Here is a 13,223-nt window from a genome sequence, read left to right as displayed (position 1 = left end):
GGCTGAGGAAAAGAGGAAGGCAGTGGGTATCCACCAGGGACAAGATGCTGTGCATTGGGGTAACTGAGGGAGTTGGAGCTAAGTGGTTAAGAGCACATATTTGATGCTCAAACCCCAATTTTCTCATTTATCCCTGATGATGACTTTGTTTCCCCTATGTGTAACCAAAATATATTGAGACTTACTATGTGCCAGGCCATTGTTCTAAGCACTTTGTGTGTGTTTTCTTAAACAATTCTCACAATAACCCCAGATAGATATCATTACTCTTATTTTATAGTTAAGCAACTTACCCAAGGTCAATCAGCTAGTAAGTAGTATAGTCAAGACTTAAACCCAGGAACTAGGAGCTCAGAACTCAGATTCTTAATACTGCCTTGGCAGTTTCATCTATGAACAGGGGATAATAATAGTTACTCAAGAGGGCTTTCGAAAGAGACAAGGGGTGCCTGTGCCATGGTTGTTGTTGTTAGATGCTGTCGTGTTGGTTCTGACTCACAGCGACCCTATGTACAACAGAATGAAACACTGCACGGTTCTGCACCATCCACAATCATTGCTGTGTTTGAGCCCATTGCTGCAGCCTCGTTTAAGATCTTCCTCTTTTTTGCTGACCCTCTACCAAGCATGATGTCCTCTTCTAGGAGCTGATCCCTGCTGATGACATGTCCAAAGTGTGTGAGATGAAGTCTCACCATCCTTGCTTCTAAGAATCGTTCAGGCTGTACTTCTTCCGTGTACTCCTACCCATGGTTTGGTGGTCATGAAATTATACTTATTCTTGTTTCCCATGTAGCTCTCCCTCTACCCTCAAAGGCCCCAGGTTTCTGTTACCATCTTGTTACTCCAAATGATTCTCTGTTCTCCTGGAAGCATCTCCAGCCCACCCAGCCCTTCCTCCCTTAGCTCATTTCCTAATTCCAACAAACATTTCCTAACTGTCCCCCCTGGGCCATGCCCTGTGCTTGGTGTTTGGGAGAAATCAGATATCCTCCGCCCTGAAGGAATTCTTAGTGTTGTGTGTGGTGTAGGGAGGAGGGGGAGAGAGGAAGAGACAAAAAAAATAGCAGTCCTGAATGCCGTTGCAGAGGGACCTACAGGAGGCGGGGGCTGGGGGGACTCAGGGAGCTGTTAGGGACTCAGGCTGTAGCCCCTTGAGGATTCTGGGCTAAAGGAGAAAAGACAAAACTGGTTGCTAGTAATTTTTATAAAATTAAGAGGGAAGAAAGAAATATGACATCTCAAATATATCTCAAAGACAGTAAGAATCATGGAAACTTCTTCTTCCCAGTGTTCATGTTAGGCTTTTGGTATTCGTCTTTTCCAGAGTCACCTTTCTTACAGCAGTTGTGTTCCTCTGAAGACTTCCCAGCTGGCTCAGACTTTCCAAAGAGAAGGATAATATTTCCCTCTTGGCAATCTCGAGTTGTCTGGTTTTTTAAAAGATGACTTAGGTCCGAGATTCTCTAAGTGTGGCCTGCAGACTACCTGCATCAAAATCACCTAGGATGCTTGTTCATAATGCCCAAAAGTCTAGCCCTCACCCTCACCCCAGACCTACTGATTCTGAAATTTTGGAGGTGTGAGTGGAATATGCATCTGACATAAGCATCCCAGGTGATTCTGACGCAGGTAAAACAAGAAGGATTTGGGAGTCCAGCAAGATCGTCCTAAATTGATTATCAAGGCCAAGTTCTCAATGCCAGAAGTGCAGGGAGTGGGGGCACTAATAACCCCTAAAAAACCCGTTGCCGTCGAGTCGATTTCGACTCATAGCGACCCTATAGGACAGAGTAGAACTGCCCCATACGGTTTCCAAGGAGCGCCTGGTGGTTTTGAACTGCTGGCCTTTTGTTTAGCAGCTGTAGCTCTTAACCACTTTGCTACTAGGGTTTCCAATACCCTCTAGAGGCCTTTTAAAAATGTCAGAGGATCTTTCAGGTTTGTGACAATGACTGAGATTTACGTAGAAGCGGAGCCTAGGTATGCTAAATACCCTACAATGAACAGGACAATCCTGCCCAACCCAGAACTGTCGTGCCCCATATGTCAGTAGCACAATTAAGTCACGCTGATTAGTAACTAAAAGAAACTCTCTTGATGTCTAGCCACTCAGGCTCTTCTGCCATAAACATCTGTCATACTCCTCTTGCCAAATAAAGGTTGGGATAAATTCCAAAGCATTCCTACTTGTTTACAGCATTCTGTGTAACAGTCTTGTTTATGGCACTCTGTAATATTAAAAGCCTTGTGACTCCTGTACTAGCCCTTAAATGTGAGTAGAAATTTTCTAGGTGTAATGGAAGATGTTTTGGGCAGAGAAAATACCTTCTTCCATTTTGCCCCTGACTCCTTACCATGTTATTGTGGCTTCTGAGGTCTGTGGTTACTTGATTTCATGATACGTGTGGTGATGGTCTTGATCATGATTTCACCATCTGTCAGTTTTTCTGTGGTTCTTGGAGAGAGGAAGAGGTAGAGAGGTGGTGTTTGTGTGTGTGTGGTCTGGCAACATGCCAGATTGAAAGCTATTTGACTCATTCTTCAAGTACCCAGTGCCTTTGCCGGTTCCAATTTCCTTTTACATTGGCGAAGTGCTGAAAACATGCCAGTATAGGTTGAATCTGGGTGTGGGAGTGATTACAAAGTCTACAGAGAAGACAGTCAAGACAGGAAAATGAATTTTGATGAAGAGAAAATGGATTTGGGTATGAGATCTGAAAGGGGGACCATGACTTTTACTTTCAGGCACTCCCAGTCCAATGGAAAAAACATGGTTCATACCCTCAAAGATTCTTGGATAGACTGACATAGGATTGAGGGCAGAAGCATGCCCAAAATAAGAATATGCATCCCTAAAAGCAAACAGATAAAGCACATATGCATTTGTAGATAAGCCCTCTAGACGTTTAAGGGTCTGGAACATACTGCCCTGGAATAAAAGGCAAATATCGGGGATAGTTATGGGCACTACATCAGTTTGCTATCACTGTGTAACAAACCACCATAAAACTCAGTGCCTTAAAACGTGAATCATTTATTATAGCTAATGTGTCGGCCAAGCTGGGGCTTGGCTGATCTTGGCTAGACTTGCTCTTGTATCTACAGGTCAGCTGGGACTCTGCTCTAGGTTGAGTTTGGCTGGGTCACCTTGGCTGGAGCATCTCCACTCCACAAATCTCTCGTACCCCTCTTGGGGCCAGTGGGCTAGTTGGGCGTGCCCTTCTCCTGGCAATGAAAGAAATGTAAGCTTAACCTCACAGGTACATTTACTTGGTACTCTGCATGTGTTATGCTTGCTAATATTCAACCGGCTAAAATTAGTCACGTGGTTGAGCCCAGTGTCAAATACATGGCCAAAGGGTACTTGAGTTTTTGTTTAGGGTAAAGTAAAGCATTTGGGAATTGGTAGTGGCGATGGTAGCACAACTTGGTGAATGTAATTGATGTCACCAAATTGTACACTTAAAAACTGTAAAGATGGTAAATTTCTTGTTATACATATTTCACCACAATAAATTTTTTTTTAAAAGAATAAAAGTTACATGCCTACAGGCATAGATTCAGGGATGGATGACAAATTGGGTTCATTAATGTAATCCAGCATACTGCTCCATGAGTTTTCCTCAACTCTCCCTTCCCTCTCAATCTCAAGTCATTGCTCCCTCTTTGATGCTTCTTTGAACCTCTGTCTTCTGGCTTTGATCATAATCCGTGTTGCTGTAGTGTATGTACATATGAGGACAACGACTGTGTCTATAATGCTCGCACGGAGTACAGGGCCTGGTACCCAGTAAATGCTAGCTAGTAAATGAGAGAGAGAAGAAAGTAAAAGGGAAGAAAGCAGGAACGTAAATGGCAAAAAAAGAGAAAACAAGATAGGCACTTGGGGGACCAGGCAGTGGCAGGCCTGTCTGTGGGAGCTGGAAGCTCTGTGGTGACCCAGCTTTAGTACCGCTGCAGCTTCCCTGTCTCTGAAGGCAGGAGGGGTACAGGTTTCTGGAAGAGAAACATGGATAGAGAAGTTCCCACCTCACAAACCTGTTTGATAAAAACTCGGGCACACCTTAAAGGCATTTCAAGTCCCCAAACTTGCCCCAACTTGAGATTTCTGCCTGCAAGTCCTTCCACTGAGGCCCTAAAACCTGGGGGCTGAATTCTGTGAGATCCAGTTAAAATGTACCTGAGCACTCTAAGTAGCATAAGAACTTGTTCTGGCTCTGCTGTCAATTAGCTGTTGAACCTTGAGCCTCAGTTTCTTCATTCCTAAAATGACAATCAGAACATCCATGCTTTTTGTGGGTAAGAAAAGGGAATTACTGGCATATGATAACTTATAAAATGCTTCTTGAATCTGCTCCTAATGTGTATGCCCTCTCACCTTTTCTCTGCTTTCCAATTTTTTTAAGACTGTGCACGCCCAGGACATGTCCCTTCCACAGAATGCCAGGTGTTATTATAAAAAACAAATACAAGAACAAAGAATAAGAAAAATGGACTGCTTCTACATGATTGTTAGCACAAAAATATAATAATTTATTCGTCTCGGGTGTCCAGAGTGCCTCTTAAGTCCCAGGGTCTCTGTTCTGTGGAGAGTCGACCCTTCACGCATGGGTATGTGAACTTTTATTCCTGTTCCAGACAGCTGAGGAGTAAACGTTCATTTTTTTGAGAACACATGGCCAAGTGATGGGAAATGCAGTGCCAGCCCTCACAATGTAGGTCCTAGGAATGCACACCCTCCCACACAGCTCCAAGTCCTGAATTATTGTTCTTGTTGTTAGCCTTCATCCAGCTGGCCTCCGACTCATGGTGACCCCATACACAATGGAATGAAGGCTGCCTGGATCAAACTCTGTGGAGAGTTTTCATTGGCTGATTTTCAGAAGTAGATCACCAGGCTTTTCTTCCTTAAGTCCTTGTTGTTGTTAGTTGCCATTAAGTTGATTCCAACTCATGGTGACCCATGTGTGCAGAGTATAACTATAGAGTTTTCAAGGCTGTGACTTTTCAGAAGTAGATCACCAAGCAAGTCTTCCAAGGCACTTCTGGATGGGTTTGAACAGCCAACCTTTTGGCTAGTAGTCGAGGAATTAACCATTGGCACCACCCAGGGACTCCTCCCTAAGTCCTTAGAAAATAACAAGATAATCTAAATACCTGGAATGGACTGTTAGAAGAGGGCATGATGTTGCAGAAAGGGCCCAGGTTTGCCATCTAAGAATCGTGTGAACTTGGGAAAGCCACTTCTCTTTAAGCTCATTTCCTCTTCTGAAAAACAGGATCATACGGTCTGCTTCAAAGGTTGTTGTGAGAATAAAAGAAGATCAGGCAAGGATCTGCTTCATATTAGATGTTCAGAAAATGGTAACTGTTAATACAATTTTTTTTTTTTTTTTTTAAGCACAGACTAGCTGTTCACATTCATGATACAGTCTGTCCTTGCTGGAGTCCAGCTCTCAGAAGTCACTAGCCAAGATCCTTTGCTTAGGGAGAAGGGATCGGAGCGCCCCCTGTACATCACGATTCCGAAGGCTGTAGATGACAGGGTTCAGCATGGGTGTGACTATAGTGTACATGACAGTGGCCACGCGACCCCGCTGTGCCTCATATCGGGATGTGGGCTGGAAATAGACCGCAATGACTGTCCCATAGAAGAGGCCTACCACAACCAGGTGGGAGCCACAGGTGGACACAGCCCGGAGCCTCCCAGAGGCTGAGGGCAGCTGGATAATAGCAGCTGCAATGGCCCCATAAGAGGTGAGAATGAGCAAGAAGGGAGTAACCACCACTGCAGCACCCTCAGTGAAGATGAGCAACTGGATGTGGCGGGTGTCAGAGCATGAGAGCCTTAAGAGAGGCTGGTGGTCACAGAAGAAGTGGGGCACTTGATGGGAGGCACAGAAAGACAGGCGGGCCATAAGCAGGATATGCAGGAGAGAGTGGACATGGGATATGACCCATGCAGTCCCCACCAGGGCTGTGCACGTGGTCCGGGACATCCTCGTGGCATAGTGGAGGGAGTGCCGGATGGCCACGTAGCGGTCATAGGCCATGGCAGCCAGGAGGCAGCTGTCAGTTACACCCAGGGCAAAGAAGAAGTACATTTGGGTCAGGCAGCCAGCCAGGGAGATGGAGCGGTCATGGGCCAGCAAGTTGGCCAACATCTTGGGCACAGTGACAGAGGTAAAGCAGAGGTCAGCAAAGGACAGATGGGCCAGCAGGAAGTACATGGGTGCATGAAGGGCTGGACTGGCCAGAATGGCGGCCACAATGAGTCCATTTCCCAGGATGCCTGCCACATACAAGACCAAGAACAGCACAAAGAGGGGCCACCGCTGTCCAGGACTTGTCATCAGTCCCAATAGGATGAATGGGGCTCCCTCTGAAGACTTGTTGGCAGCATCCATGGCCGGGTGTTTCTTTGCCCAGAACCCCAGGGTTCGTTTCTACTGATGGGTCATCTCCCCAGTGTCTAAGGAGAAAGGTGAGGGGCAACTACATTGCTCAAGGCTTCTTGACCATAAAAAAATCATAGATTTGAAGTCAGACAGACCTGGATTTAAATACTGGTTCTGCACTGTGGCCAAATCACTTTACATCTCGGAACCATTATCCTCTCTGGGCCTTAGGTTCCCCATCTATAGAATGAGAAAATTGATCTAGGTGATCTTCAGGGTAATTTCCAAGTTTGATACTTTGTGATTTTAAGCAACAAACAAACAAAAAACAGAACAAAAGAATCTGGATGATTCCCCATATCTCTGGAAACCTTTTCTCGTGAAATCAAACACTCAACTGAGCACAAAGCAAATGCACACCCCTTTGTCAGAAACTCACGTGAACAGACAGACACACCTGCCAAAGGCAGAGACTTAACTCCTAAGGACAGAGACAAATTGTTTCAATGCCTTCATTTTTTCTGTATGAATCCCATTGCAGAAATCTTGAACAGTGCTCCAAGAGGTGGTCTTAAAAGGGATGGGATTTTACAGAATAGGTTTGGGGGCTTTGCTGTGGTCTATATTGAGGCTGTCACTTCAGGGGAATGACCCCCCTAATTTTTTTCCTTGTCATTCTCTATTAAAAGAATTAAAAAATCAAGCGAAGGATCTCCCTACTCTAGTGTTTTCCTTTCTTTCCTCAATTGGTTAAGAAGAATCTCTTGGCTTTTGCTCTGTAGAGCACCTTTGCTCTGACTCCTATCATGTTCCACCTTCCAGGAGTGGGTAAGAGAAAGGGGGAAAGCCTGTTTATAAAATTGCTTTTGGAAACTGAACCAGTTCTTACCCATGTCTAAGTTGGTCCCAATAAACATTCAGATTTACTGAGCTGTTTGCAGGGACAGTCATGTAGTCACAAACACACAAGTGCAGGCATGCAGGTATGTGTAGCTCAAGCCAGTCTCTGCAAACACACAGGCATGATCAATCCTATGCAGAAATGTGGACCCAGCACATGTATTCACACCTAAGTTGGCACACAGAGAAGAATAACCACAGAGACTACAGACCTAGATAATTGTGCACAGAAATACATGATCAAATGCAATCACACATTGCACTGAGGCCAGAGGGTGACAGTCATTCACATACTCATTATTCGTGGAGGCATGTAGCACCATGCACAGCTACTGTGACCATTATTCACATCCATGCTTCCATTGGCTACCTACTCTGCGATAAGGTGCCCGGTCACACCAAGCACATCACTGATCACACATTCACATCCTCATGCACAATCTCAGGGCCCCACAGCTCACACCTTCTCACACATGGCTACACTCACATATGTTCATGAAGGATCACAGCAGAGATGCACTACTCTAGAGAAGCACATCCACATACACACTGGTCCTGCCACAGTGATACCATCATGCAGTGATAGTGATGCACAATCACAGCCTCACATGAAACACACATGCTCTCGTACTTACACGTTTGACTCATGCATACAGTCGTACACATTAAGACAGATCTGCACACTCTGCAGCCTGGCCCCTTGCCCCCCTAGTGTGCCCTCTGGCTTCTCCACATCACTGGAGAGCACAGCAGCTGGAGCCTAGGTATATCCTGTTACTAGAGGGTCTGAGGATGGAGTTATTGGCCATTTATGGGGTTTGGGACCTTGTGAGCACCTTCGTCTCTCTCCAAAGGCAACCCCTCCCCAGGCCTTCATCCTTGGGGCAGGAAGCAGCTCAACCTTGGGACTTGTTATTCTTTTTCTCTAGGGCCCAGTTTGATGGGGGCAGGGATGGTTGGCAGCTGCCTCCAACTCTGGGGACTAGTTTGTCTGGTATAGGACAGACACTTAGGAGCCCCAAGCATGGTGAAGCTGCTGCTCCCCAGTCCCTGTCTTATGGAGGGCCAGACAGAAGCATCTGATTGACACCTGAATCCCAAGCAGAGTTTGGATTCTCCAGGGTTTACAGGATTAGCTTCTGGGGCCAACCCTTTTATCCCCTCAGCTGTTGCCTTATGGCTTCTTATAGGAAGTGTAGGAGTGTAGGAGGGATTGTGCCTGTGGTGGCTGGTGATGTGAGTGGTGTGAGTGTGTGTGTGTCTGAAAGTGTGTGTAGCATCGTATGTCTGGGTGTGGAGAGAGTGATTGTGTCTCTGTGCAACTGTTTATGGCTGTGAGCTCATGTCTGAGTGTGCAGCTGTATCTGAGCCTCTATGAGAATGTTGCTTTGTGCATGAATATTTCTGATAGGAGACTGGGTCTGTGTTTGAGGGAGTATGTGTTGCTTGGTGTGTTTCGTGGCCTGAGAGAATTTTGCCTCTTTTTAGCTCTCCGGGTGGGAATGGATTTGCATAATTCATTGTCAGAACAATCATAAAGGAGGACTTTAAACATGTGAACGTTCAAAGATTCTCTATTGTCTTTTGAATAAAGTCCAGATTCTCCTACCTGATATCTAAGCCACAGGGTATCTTTTCCATCCCCTGATCTCCAGTCCTCAGACTTCTTTTCACTTCTCCATTTCACTCCAGTTAAATTGGTGTCCTTAGAGTCTCCTGCATGCACCAAGCTAATTTTACTTCTCTGTGCTTTTGTCCACCCGTCCTTCCCTCTAAAATGCCCTTTTCTGCTTATTGGAACCCAACTCATGTTTCAGGGCCTGACTCATTTTGTGTAATAAGTGCTCCAAATCAAATCCTCAGGCTTCTCCACCCCAAACCTGCTCCTGGCCTGATTTTCTGTCTTGTTAAATGGTGCTTATGGAGGTATAAAAGGGAAATACCTTATCAGAATTGGGCAACCTCTACTGGGCATCTCATTTTAAGGGCAAGAATCTGTTTCTCTTCTTTCATTCTCCAGATTGGGCTATGTTATTGTCTTCCAATCCTTCTCCCTCTCCTTTTGTTTGTTTGCTATCTATTAAACATGCCTGACGTAGTCACTTGCAACCTCGCCTTTCCTCTAGTTGATTTGTAGGTTTTATGTAATTATTGCGTCTAGGTGATCCACTGAAGTAACCATGCAGACAGATACATGGTGTGAGATCAAGGAGAGCAGGAGCAGACTCGTTGGCCAAGAACCCTAAAAAGGACAAGAATCTAGGAACATTTGGAGTCATTACCACTCTAACCTGGTATTTCTGGGGATCAACCTGTATAAGTACCGGTGGCCAATAAACCATCTGTTGATTCACCAGGTAACATTTAGGAACTTTTATGTTTTGAACATTGGGGAACCTAAGGCAGCTCAGTAGCAACATTAACCTTGTCTTGGTATTGGTTCTAGGTCTAGCCACTTCTGCCTCCATTATGTATGCTTCCCTTTTCTCCTCCTTTGTAGTCCCTTAAACAATGACAAGAGACACACAAGCCAGAGGAACATCCGTTTTTACCAACAGTGCTAGGGGCCTGAAAGAGCATGCTCCTCACCTCTTCACAGTCAGTCCTAACCACACCCCCCAGACCTTTCATGAGTGCCCCGGCTCTGTACAACAGAATCGGCTCCGGGTCCTCCTGAGGGCCTCCTTCACCTCCTTGTTACGGAGGCTGTAGATGAGCGGGTTGAGAGCTGGAATGACGAGGGTGTAGAACACAGATGCCATCTTGTCAGTGTCCAGGGCATAGCTGGAGATGGGACGTAGGTACATAAAAATGAGTGTCCCATAGAGCATAGCCACAGCTGTGAGGTGGGACCCACAGGTAGAGGCTGCTCGTCGGCGGCCCTCTGCTGAATGCATGCGGATCACAGCCCCAGCAATGAAGCCATAGGACACAGCAATAGCCAGTATTGTGGCCATCTGGATGAAGCCACAGATGGCAAAGAGGAGGAGTTCATTGAGACTGGTGTCATTGCATGAGATGGCCAGCAGTGGAGGGATATCGCAGAAGAAGCTGTTGATCTCACGGGAGTGGCAGAAGCTCAGGCGGAAGGTGAAGGTTGTATGGACAAAGGCACTCACTGCTCCTCCCAGGCCTGATGTTCCCAGCAAGGCCAGGCATAGATGCCTTGACATGGCTGTTGTATAGAGAAGAGGGTTTCTGATGGCTACATAGCGGTCATAGGCCATGGCTGCCAGCAGGCAGCACTCAGCATCAGCCAGACCTGCAAATACAAACATCTGGAGGGCGCAGGCTGCGTAAGGGATGGTGGCACGGGGCAGTAGCAGGTCCACTAGCATCTTGGGGCCAATGGCTGAGGAATAGCAGGCATCCAACAGAGAGAGGTTGGCCAGGAAGAAGTACATAGGCATGTGGAGCCGGGCATCCACGCAGATTAGCAGCACCATGCCCATGTTTCCTAGCAGGCTCACTAGGTAGACAGTCAGGAAGATCAGGAAAAGGGTAATGCGCAGGTCCCAGCGATCTGTGATGCCCAGGAGGATGAATTCAGCAGGCACAACCCTGGCCCCTGTGAGGTTCTCTGGAGTCATCCTGGTGGACAGAGACTGAAGTGGACAAAGCAAAAGGTAGATGAGAGAAAGGTCATGACTTTGCACTGGCAGTCAGGTAGACTTGGGTTTTAGTCTTACCTGTGTCACAAAATTACTGAATAACCTTGGACAAGCCCTTTAACATCTCAAAACCTTAGCTTCTAGCTGCAAAGTGACTAGAATTTAATCTTCATGAGGTTAGGAGTCTTGTCTGTCTTATTTACTATTGTATCCACAGTATGGAGGACATTGCCTAGCACATAGTAGGTGCTCAATCAATATTTGTTAAATAAGTGAATGATGAATGGGATGATATTTTGTGTCTGGCCAAGGATTAAAAACTCCATGACTCTATATGGATTTTTCTCTTTAGTTTCTCGGGGAGGAAAAGAGACTAAGTGGAGTGGGCAGAAAGCATCTCTTCAATCCAAAGGGTAACTAGCTATGGGTCTTGAAGTTTGCTGGGAGGACACCTTCCCGTTGGAGTCAGACCTGGAAAAGGAGAATGCAGGAGTGGCTTGGTGTTTTGGGGAGAGAGTGAGGAGTGGAAAGAATGTATGATTTGAATGTCTCTCTGAGCTTAATTTTCTTATCCTTACAATAGGAATAAAAAGCTTGCAGATTTTTTTTTTTTTGGCAAGGATTCAACGATATAATGCATGTAAAGTATTTTGTACAGGGCCTGGCACAAAACAGGCATTTAATAAAAATCTAATGAATTGAATTGAACTAGATGCCCTGCCTCAAAACTGGAAGGAAACAATTTTAAGGCAATCAAGAGTAGTGTAACTCCCAGAAAATGCAATGTTGCTTCATAGTCCCTCTACTTAGAACCTGTTTCTTCTTTCTGTGTTTGCTGGATGCTATCTCCAATGTGTAGCATTCCTGATCTACCTAAAGAAAACTTGTCCTTGTTTGTGCCCTACTGTACTGAAGCACATATCTATTACAGCACTTCATCACTCTATTGCAAATATTTTTTATATATCTATTTCCTTCATAAGGAGCCTTGGTGGATGCAGTGGTTAAAGTGCATGGCTGCTAACTGAAAGGTCAGCGATTCAAACCCACCAGTTGCTGCATGGGAGACAGATGTGGCAGTCTGCTTCCGTAAAGGTTACAGCCTTGGAAACCCTATGGGCCAGTTCTATTCTGTCTTATAGGGTCACTGTGAGTTGGAATTCGACTCAAAGGCAATAAGTTTGGTTTGGGTTTTTATATCCTTTGTGGTCCCTGAACTCTTTGATTCAGCAAACATATATTGAGTATTACTATGCGTTAAGAATAGTCCTGCAATTCATTTTTATACCTATAGGGTTTGGTATGTAATCAGTGTGGTATATATACTGTCATCATACTGATTACACACCAGGCCCTACAGATACAAAAAAATGAATTGCAGGACTATTTTTTCACCATATTTATTCATGCTGTATGCTGCGCAAATGATCCGAGAAACTGAACTAAATGAAGAATGGCATCAGGATTGGAGGAAGGCTTATTAACAACCTGTGTTATGCAGATGACACAACCCTGCTTGCTGAAAGTGAAGAGGACTTGAAGCACTTAATGAAGAAGTTCAAACACTACAGCCTTCAGTATGGATTATACCTCAACATGAGGAAAACAAAAATCCTTGAAACTGGAGCAATAAGCAACATAATGATAAATGGAGAAAAGACTGGAGTTGTCAAGGATTTCATTTTACTTAAATCCACAATCAACACCCATGGAAGCGGCAGTCAAGAAATTAAATGAAGCACTGCATTGGGCAAATCTGCTGCAAAGACCTTTCTAAAGGGTTGAAAAGCAAAGACGTCACCTTGAAGACTAAGGTTTGCCTGACCCAAGCCATGGTGTTTTCAATTGCCTCACATGCATGTGAAAGCTGGATAATGAATAAGGAAGACCAAAGAATTAATGCCTTTGAATTATGGTGTTGGTGAAGAATATTGCATATATCCTGTGTCATGGATTGAATTGTGTCCCCCCCAAATATGTGTCAACTTGGTTAGGCCATGATTCCCAGTATTGTGTGGTTGTCCTCCATTTCGTGATTGTAATTTTCCTATGTATTGTAAATCCTAATCTCTGCCTGTGGTTAATGAGGCAAGATTAGATTATGTTAAAGAGGATTAAGCTGGGATTGTAACACCCCTACTAAGGTCACATCCCTGATCCAATGTAAAGGGAGTTTTCCTGGGGTGTGGCCTGTATCACCTTTTATCTTAAAAAAGATCAAAGGAAAGGGAAGGGAGCAGAGAGTTGGCGGAACCTCATACCACCTAGAGAGCGGTGCCAGGAGCAGGGCTTGTCCTTTAGATCTGAGGTT

The 13,223-nt window shown here is 45.2% G+C and overlaps 2 protein-coding genes across 2 annotated transcripts; both read right to left on the bottom strand.

Moving 5' to 3' along the window:
* Nucleotides 1-5,459: 5,459 nt before the first annotated feature.
* Nucleotides 5,460-6,410, bottom strand: LOC126082484 (olfactory receptor 1K1). The gene has a single exon (XM_049894991.1). The coding sequence runs from the start codon at nt 6,408-6,410 to the stop codon at nt 5,460-5,462; it is 951 nt and encodes a 316-aa protein (XP_049750948.1).
* A 3,518-nt stretch (nt 6,411-9,928) lies between these two features.
* Nucleotides 9,929-10,891, bottom strand: LOC126082483 (olfactory receptor 5C1). Its single transcript, XM_049894990.1, has one exon. The coding sequence runs from the start codon at nt 10,889-10,891 to the stop codon at nt 9,929-9,931; it is 963 nt and encodes a 320-aa protein (XP_049750947.1).
* Nucleotides 10,892-13,223: the final 2,332 nt, after the last annotated feature.

The sequence above is a fragment of the Elephas maximus genome, chromosome 9 (genome assembly GCF_024166365.1).
Source record: "Elephas maximus indicus isolate mEleMax1 chromosome 9, mEleMax1 primary haplotype, whole genome shotgun sequence".
NCBI lineage: Eukaryota > Metazoa > Chordata > Mammalia > Proboscidea > Elephantidae > Elephas > Elephas maximus.
The sequence above is the reverse complement of the archived record's forward strand: the minus strand, read 5'-3'. Positions and strand labels throughout refer to the sequence as shown.